We start from the raw sequence: 8,047 nt of genomic DNA on the forward strand, positions 1-8,047 counted from the left end.
TCCCGGCACTTTGGGAGGCCGAGGCGAGTGGATTGCCTGAGCCCACGGGTTTGAGACCTGCCTGGGCAACTTGGAGAGACCTCGGCTCTACAATAAATCAAAAACTAGCCTGACGTGGTAGTGTGCACCTGTAGTTCTGGCTACTTGGAAGGCTGAGGCAGAGGGATCTCCGGAGCCCAGCAGGTCGAGGCTATGGTGACCATGAGTGTGCCACTGCACTCCAGTCTGGGTGTAAAGTGAGACGCCAACTCAAAAAAAAAAAAAGAAAAAAAAAATTTCTGGGCAGTGTGGCCCGCACCTGTACTTCCAGTACTTGGAAGACTGAGGTGGAAGGATCGACTGAGCTTAGCCAGGTCAAGGCTGTAGTAGCCATGACCATGCCACTGCACTCCAGCCTGGGTGACAGAGTGAGACTCAGACTCAAAAAAAGAAAGAAAGAAAGAAATGACTAAAGAATATATGAGGGGGCTCAAAACAAATAAACAATAAAACCAGGAATTTAGTTATAAAAAATTGTGTATTTATTCTTACATGTTTAAACTTCAGTCACTTAAAAGTACTCTACATTTGATGCAAAACACCTATTGAGACGCTTTTTCCACTTTTCGGAGCAGTTTTTGAACGAGTCTATTTTGAACCTTTTAGTTCTTCTGCAATTTTTTGTTTCACCTCTTCCACATGAGCAAAATAGTCTGCGAATTGGAAGAGTAGGGCATGGGAGTCATGCTGTGTTTGGTCAAAAACTGTTGAATACTCAGTGTAGTGTGGGCAGGTTGTTTGTGTTAATTGCCCATCATGAAATGGGCAAACGTGTTTAAAGAATCTCCAAAAAAATTCACTGAAGCTGAATGTAGCCTCTCACAACAACACTAACTGGTACATTGATGCCAATGGGTTCCTAGAACACTTACCTTACCTAGCAAGGGGTGCCTGGACTACAAGGGACTCACCCTCCAAAAAACAATTGTGTTTTTTTTGGGGTCCCCTCTTGCAAAAGAATCTTTGGCTCTGCAAATTTTTCTTTTTTTTTCTTTTTTCTTTTGAGTTGGAGTCTCACTCTGTCATCCAGACTGGAGAGCAGTGGCTGCTCCCAGCCATTGCAGCCTCAACCTGCTAGGCTCAGGCGATCCTTCCGCCTCAGCCTTCCAAGTAACTGGAACTATAGGCGCGCGCTACCACGCCCAGCTATTTTTTGATTTATTGTAGAGATGAGGTCTCGGCAAGTTGCCCCAGGAGGGTCTTGAACCCACGGGCTCAGGCAATCCACTCACCTCAGCCTCCTCAAGTGACGGATTACAGGTTAAGCCATGGAGCCCGGCTTCTGCAAATTTTTCAAAAACTAGAAAACAATTCTGGCTTTGATATGGTGTACTTGGACTCTTTTCAGAAATAATAGTGTGTCCTTTGGCTAGGAACTCACTGGAAAAAAAAAGAAAAATAGCAGTATGGTTTGGCTGACCTCAGTTCTCTCCTACCTCACACTTTTGAAACGCAATGGGCAGAATTGGGAAGTTGTTTTTAAAATGAAATTGTTCTAATTAATCCCCTGTTTAACTGGGCAATTTTCTTTTCATGTTTTCCTCTCTGTATGTCTCTGCTTATTTGTTTGTTTTAAATAAGCACACTTATATCTTGTAGTTGCTTCTTGGAAATGATGCTAACTCCTCCCCTTTTTCAGGCATACCCAGATGGAAGCAGCAAAGAGAAGAGAAGAGCAGCAATCGCTCAGGCCTTAGCTGGGGAAGTCAGTGTGGTACCTCCGTCTCGTCTCATGGCATTGCTGGGACAGGTAATTAAATGTCTGTAGAACTGAAATTAGTCAACACCTGGTCCAATTTCCTGTATGTAAACTCTATTTCTGAGCTACGGAAATCGGACATCCTAAGAATTGGGGACTACCTGTGGAGCTGCTTATACCAGTTGTGCCATTCTACCCTCCTTCTTTCCTGGGAGAGGCAGTGTAGATTAGTGGTTAAGAGCATAACCTCAAGAGTCAGTTAGAATTAGGGTGATCATAGAATTTATTATCCTATTTAGGTTACATTTGGGGGTATTGAGGCTCACTATGCCAGGATACCAAGTGCAAATAGGAACTGTCCTGGACATATTAGAAAGATATTCATCCTGGTTAGAGCCCAGGCTCTTTCATTTTACCAGCTATATGACCTTGGCATGTTATTTAACTTTTCTGATCCCATTTACTTATATTGTTGTAGTAAGGATTAAATGAGATAATGCTTATAAAGGAGCACTTCATGCATTGCATAGCACCTTGTGAATAGTAAATGGTAGCTGCTGGTGGTGATTCCTTTTTTTATTAGTAGGAGTATTGCTAGCATTGTCATTATTATTATTATTATTATTATTATTTTTGAGTTGGAGTTTCACTCTGTCGCCCAGACTAGAGTGCGGTGGCCACTCCCGGCCACCGCAGCCTCGACCCGCTGGGCTCCGGTGATCCTTCCGCCTCAGCCTTCCCAGTAGCCAGAATTACAGGTGCGCGCTACCACGCCCAGCTGATTTTTGATGTATTGTAGAGATGAGGTCTTGCCAAGTTGCTCAGGCGGATCTCGAATCCATGGGCTTAGGCAATCCTCTCACTTCAGTCTCCCAAAGGCTGGGATTATAGGCATGGGCCACTGTGCCCGGCCTCTATTCACACTTTTAAAAGTTTACTTTCCTCCCTGTATTGTCCCTGTTAATCTCTTTTTCTCTGAGTTCTCCCCCCACCCCCATTTGTTTTCCTGTACATTTTAATAAAGTAGCCTTCCTCAAATATTTAGTGAGTCCCTGGTTGTTGGTTTATATTTTAAGAGTAAAACACTAGGCTGGGTGCAGTGGCTCAGCCTGTAATCCTAGCATTTTGGGAGGCCGAGGTGAGGGATTTGAGACCAGCCTGGGCTACTTGGTGAGACCTCGTCTCTACAATAAATCACAAAAGCTAGCCAGGTATGGTGGCATGCATCTATAGTTCCAGGAAGGCTGAGGCTGAAGGATCGCCTGAGCCTGGCAAGTCGAGGCTATAGTAGCCATGACCATGCCACTGCACTCCAGCCTAGGCCACAGGAGTGAGACTCCAACTCAAAAAAAAAAAAAAAAAGAATGAAACACTAAAAAGCTGTTTGGAAACTATTTTGTTAGGTTGAGTGGAAGGAGTTTAGGAACTGATAGAATTTATCCTGGAATGATTGTGTGGGGATGCTCATGTATCATTGTCTATAGAAATATTATCTTGGGCTGGTAAGCCTTTCAAGAGCATACTTACAAACTATAGGGGAGTTATAAACTGTATCCTGGCAGTCAGGGTTGAGAGGATACTGGTGGGGGTGAAGAGCAGAGAAATCTCATTGTTTCCATACCAGTATGCACTGGATCCCCTTGTTTTCACTGACTCAACTCATTCATTCATTTTATTTCAAGTTAAAATTATTGAGTTTTCTTAGTATAACAGAAGGAAAAGGGAATAAACATGATCATGTGCTTAAGTGAGCATGTGCCTATTATATATGCTTTACATACATGATTTTGTTTTATTCTTTCAGCATGGATTTTTCTTTTCTTTTCTTTTCTTTTTTTTTTGAGTTGAAGTCTCACTCTGTTGCCCAAACTGGAGTGCATTGACCGTTCCCGGCCACTGCAGCCTCGACCTCGTGGGCTCCGGCAATCCTTCTGCCTCAGCCTTCCGAGTAGCTGGAATTACAGGCACGTGCTACCACGCCCGGCTGATTTTTTGACTTATTGTAGAGATGAGGTCTCGCCAAGTTGCCCATGCAGGTCTCGAACCCACGGGCTCAGGCAGTTCACTAACCTTGGCCTCCCAAAGGCACGGGATTACAGGCTGAGCCACAGAGCCCAGCTAACATGGATTTTTCAGTTGGTAGAAATGGGAATCAAAATGGCATAGCCTGTGATTGATCCAACCTAGAACCTTTGTCTCCAAAGTCCATGATTTTTTCACCGCTCTTTTTTTTTTTGAGTTGGAGTCTCACTCTGTCGCCCAGACTGGAGTGCAGTGGCTGCTCCCGGCCACCGCAGCCTCGACCTGCTGGGCTCCGGCGATCCTTCTGCTCAGCCTTCCAAAGTAGCTGGAACTACAGGTGCACGCTACCACGCCCTGCTAATTTTTTTGATTTATTGTAGAGATGCGATCTTGCTAAGTTGCCCAGGCGGGTCTTGAACCCACTGGCTCAGGCAATTCACTCACCTCAGCCTCCCAAAGTGTGGGATTATAGGCTGAGCCACCGAACTGGCCTTCACCCCTCTTAATGCAGTTGTGAACACTGTTGGAATTGCAACTTTTTTGGAAAGCTGGCCTTTTGGAAAGCTGTTTGGCAATATATATCAGGAGCTTTAACCACTCGTTTTTTTTTTTTTTTTTTTGGATTCAGTAATTCCTCTTCTAGGAATATATACTCTGTGGGAGGATTATCCCCAAAGTAGAAAAAAACCTTATGTCCAAAGATGTTCATTGCAGCATTATTTAGGTGAGTGAAATATTGGAAACAGTGTATATATCCACTAATACATTAAGTAAACTGTGAGATATCCATTAGGTAGTGTGTATTTTACAGCCATTAAAATGATAGCTATGTTACAGCATGACCTGATGATAGGTGAAAACAGGAGAATATGAAACTTTACATAAAGTATAATTACAGCTAAGTTAATTAAACACATATGTTAGGAAGGAAAAAGACTAGAGGGTAGTATATAAAATGTTAACTGGCTGTATTTGGGTGTTCAAACTCTGGGAAATTTCTGCTTTTCAAATTTTGTTTATAATAAAAGAGTAGCACCTATAAGGAAGTATGTGTAGAATAGATAGGCTTATCTGTCTGTTCCCTTCCTCTCTGAAGTCAGCCTATGTATGGACATACAGAGAAGCACAAATTATGTGGGGTTTGAATGGCCAAGGATAGTTGGGGTCTGGATGGCTCATAGTTCCCGCTGGACCTCATCCTTGGTTTTGTCTGAGCAATCTTGACTGTATCTTAAGGGCACCTAAACAGATTACTGTATTTTCTTTTCTTATAGGCACTTAAGTGGCAGCAACATCAGGGGTTGCTTCCTCCCGGTATGACCATAGATTTGTTTAGAGGTAAAGCAGCTGTCAAAGATGTGGAAGAAGAAAAGTTTCCTACACAGCTGAGCAGGCATATTAAGGTAGGATTCTTAGACATGCCTCCAGTCAGTAATCATATGTTGAGGACTCATCATGGGCTCAACCAGACCCTGTGCCAGAAGCTTGGGTACTTAGGGAGGAGAACTCATTCTCCAGCTCTGAGATTATTAAAGTTGCTGCTGGTGTCCAGCATCATGGGATTTAGAACAAATAATCCTGTTAGCTCAGACCATAATAAGTTTTTGCTAGAATCAGCCACTGTTAGCATGACTTTCACGCTGAACTTAATATGGCCTAATATGTTTTCCTAATATGTGACCTGGCTGTGATACACCTCGATATATAACCAAATAGAGATGTACTTTATATCTGGCCCATCATCCTGCCCTTTTGCTTCTTCCCAAGAAATCTTCATTAGGAAGAATTGTTAGCTCTTTGGTTATGCCTGGGCCTAGCTGTGAACGTTCTCTATACCTGTCCTGTGCAGCATTTTTGTTTTTGCCTGCTACATGTCATGCAAAGTGCCATTCATGGATTGTAAAGTGGCCTTATGTGATATTTAAGGAAAGTAATTTTATCATCTTATGACTGATTTTTTTTTAATCTGAGCGTTTTCTAGGAAAAAGCACTGTCACATAATTGCTGCAATTCCCAGAATTACAAGTATATTTCCTACTGTAGCATCTCCTTTATATTTCAGTTTCTCTGGGCTTATGCTATAATTAAATTGATGGATTTTAAAATATTTCATATTCCTCAAATCTTTGACATTGGCTTAGTGTTTTGGACTTGTCTTTTCTAGATTATATGTTCTGACTTGCATATAAAGATATTTTTGAGCAGCACCTTATTTATCCTGTCTGAAGTCTTGAGACAAATAGAAATTAATTATAATTATGCTGCTGGACTAAGATTTTTTTGCTATAAATGGTTTCCTTTTTTGGCATTTAAAATGAAATTCACATTAGCTTTTCTTGGTTCTTTCCATCTGTCTGATGTTCTGTAGTTTCCATTTGTTATTGGAATCATCGTCACTGGTTAATACTTAGGATGCTTTTACCAAATAGTCTATCAGCTTTAATTCTCCTAAATTTAGTCAGCTACACATTATTACTGGATTAAATGAAGATCATGAAACAGTGATGAAAGTTTATTTACAATATAGTGTAGGAAAACATACATCTTACTTTGAAAAAAATGAGATTTTTTTTTCCTCTTGAGATGCACAGCAGGTACATATTAGGCCATATTAAGTCAAGTGTGGAAGTCATGCTAGCAGAGGCTGATTCTAGCAAAAACTTATGGTCCGAGCTACCAGGATTATTTATTTTAAGTCCCATGTTAAAATAATTTTTGCCCATTTTTTTGGAAATGTCGGTCTCACATTCGAAAATCTAGTTTCAGCTGAGCATCTAAGCATAAAACTGGTAGGAGAAAATAAATCCACCAGGCCCTGTGTTAGGTGCAGAAATGCCCCTCCAATACTCTGTAATATGGGCACCTGTGACTATACTAGGGCAGGGTTTGTCAAAGCTTAAGATGGGAATTGTCTTAAGTCTACTAGATAAAAACGCATCTGTCTCATTGTTTCATTTGAAACAGTTTGGTCAGAAATCACATGTGGAGTGTGCTCGATTTTCTCCAGATGGTCAGTATCTGGTCACTGGGTCTGTTGATGGATTCATTGAAGTATGGAATTTTACTACTGGAAAAATCAGAAAGGTAAAGTATTTTAAATGTATTTACTTTCCTAATGGAAGAATTACTGACTTTGTATTACTTATCTGTGCCTTAACTGTAAGTCAGATTAGTTGAGAAAAGATCTGTATGGGATGAACATGTAATACTTTTGTGATTTAAAAACTAATTTAGAGCTGGGCACTGTGACTCCCACTTGTAATCCCAGCTGCATGGGAAGCTGAAGTGGAGGGATAACTTGAGTCTAGGATTCAAGGCCAACCTGGGCAACATAGTAAGACCCTTTCTCTTTAAAAAAAAACAAACAGCCGAGCTCAGTGGTTCAGCCTATAATCCCGTGCTTTGGAGGCTGAGGTGAGTGGATTACCTGAGCCTGCGGGTTCAAGACCCACCTGGGCAACTTGGCAAGACCTCATCTCTACAGCGCGTGCTTGTAGTTCCAGCTACTTGGAAGGCTGAGGTGGAAGGATCTCTGGAGCCCAGCAGTTCGAGGCTGCAGTGACCAGGAGCGGCCACTGCACTCCAGTATGGGTGACAGAGTGAGACTCCAACTCAAAAAAAAAAAAAACAACCAAAAACTTATATGAAGTTATTTTTAATTAAATTCTGATTTTATTATTAACCAAAGAAGGACCTCTAATATCTATTATTTTTACAGTGTAAAAATGTTTTTGAATGGGTAATAAGTAAATATGTACACCTGATGCAACATTCAAGAAATTTAAGTTATTCAAATAAGGAGTTTTGCTCCCTTCCTTGCCCCTCAACCAGTCAACTCCTTTCCTTGGGCCAGCCAGGGTTACCAGTTTTTTATGTAAACTTCCAGAGAATTGTGTGTGTAAGCAGTTATTATGTATCCTCATCAAATATTTTTTATACAAATGGTAGCCTACTATGTATCCTGTTATGCTCCTTGCTTTTTCCTTTGTAGTATACTTTGGATGTCATTGCTGTATTACATTCCATTGCATGGACTGAACCATGATTCCACTGCATGGATTTAACCAGCCACTTAATTTTTTTTTTTTTTGATTTATTGTAGAGATGAGGTCTTGCTGCCCAGGCGGGTCTTGAACCCGTGGGCTCAGGCAATCCACTCACCTCAGCCTCCCAAAGGCGCGGGATTACAGGCTGAGCCACCGAACCGGCTTGACGGGGGGGGGGGGCATTTCTTTTATTTGTTTGTGTGTAAACGTCTCACTTTGGTCGCCCAGGTTGGGGTTAGTG

The 8,047-nt window shown here is 41.7% G+C and overlaps 1 protein-coding gene across 1 annotated transcript in view; it reads left to right on the forward strand.

The window, feature by feature from the left end:
• SMU1 (DNA replication regulator and spliceosomal factor) overlaps positions 1-8,047 on the forward strand; it is a 33,693-nt gene that overhangs the window by 9,710 nt on the left and 15,936 nt on the right. The window contains exons 4-6 of the mRNA XM_008065689.2: positions 1,679-1,789; positions 5,035-5,163; positions 6,725-6,844. Of these exons, the coding sequence (XP_008063880.1) occupies positions 1,679-1,789; positions 5,035-5,163; positions 6,725-6,844 (360 nt within the window). The remainder of the gene's footprint in view (positions 1-1,678; positions 1,790-5,034; positions 5,164-6,724; positions 6,845-8,047) is intronic.

This window comes from Carlito syrichta, unplaced genomic scaffold, assembly GCF_000164805.1.
Source record: "Carlito syrichta isolate Samal-C Ts95f unplaced genomic scaffold, Tarsius_syrichta-2.0.1 Scaffold308775, whole genome shotgun sequence".
NCBI lineage: Eukaryota > Metazoa > Chordata > Mammalia > Primates > Tarsiidae > Carlito > Carlito syrichta.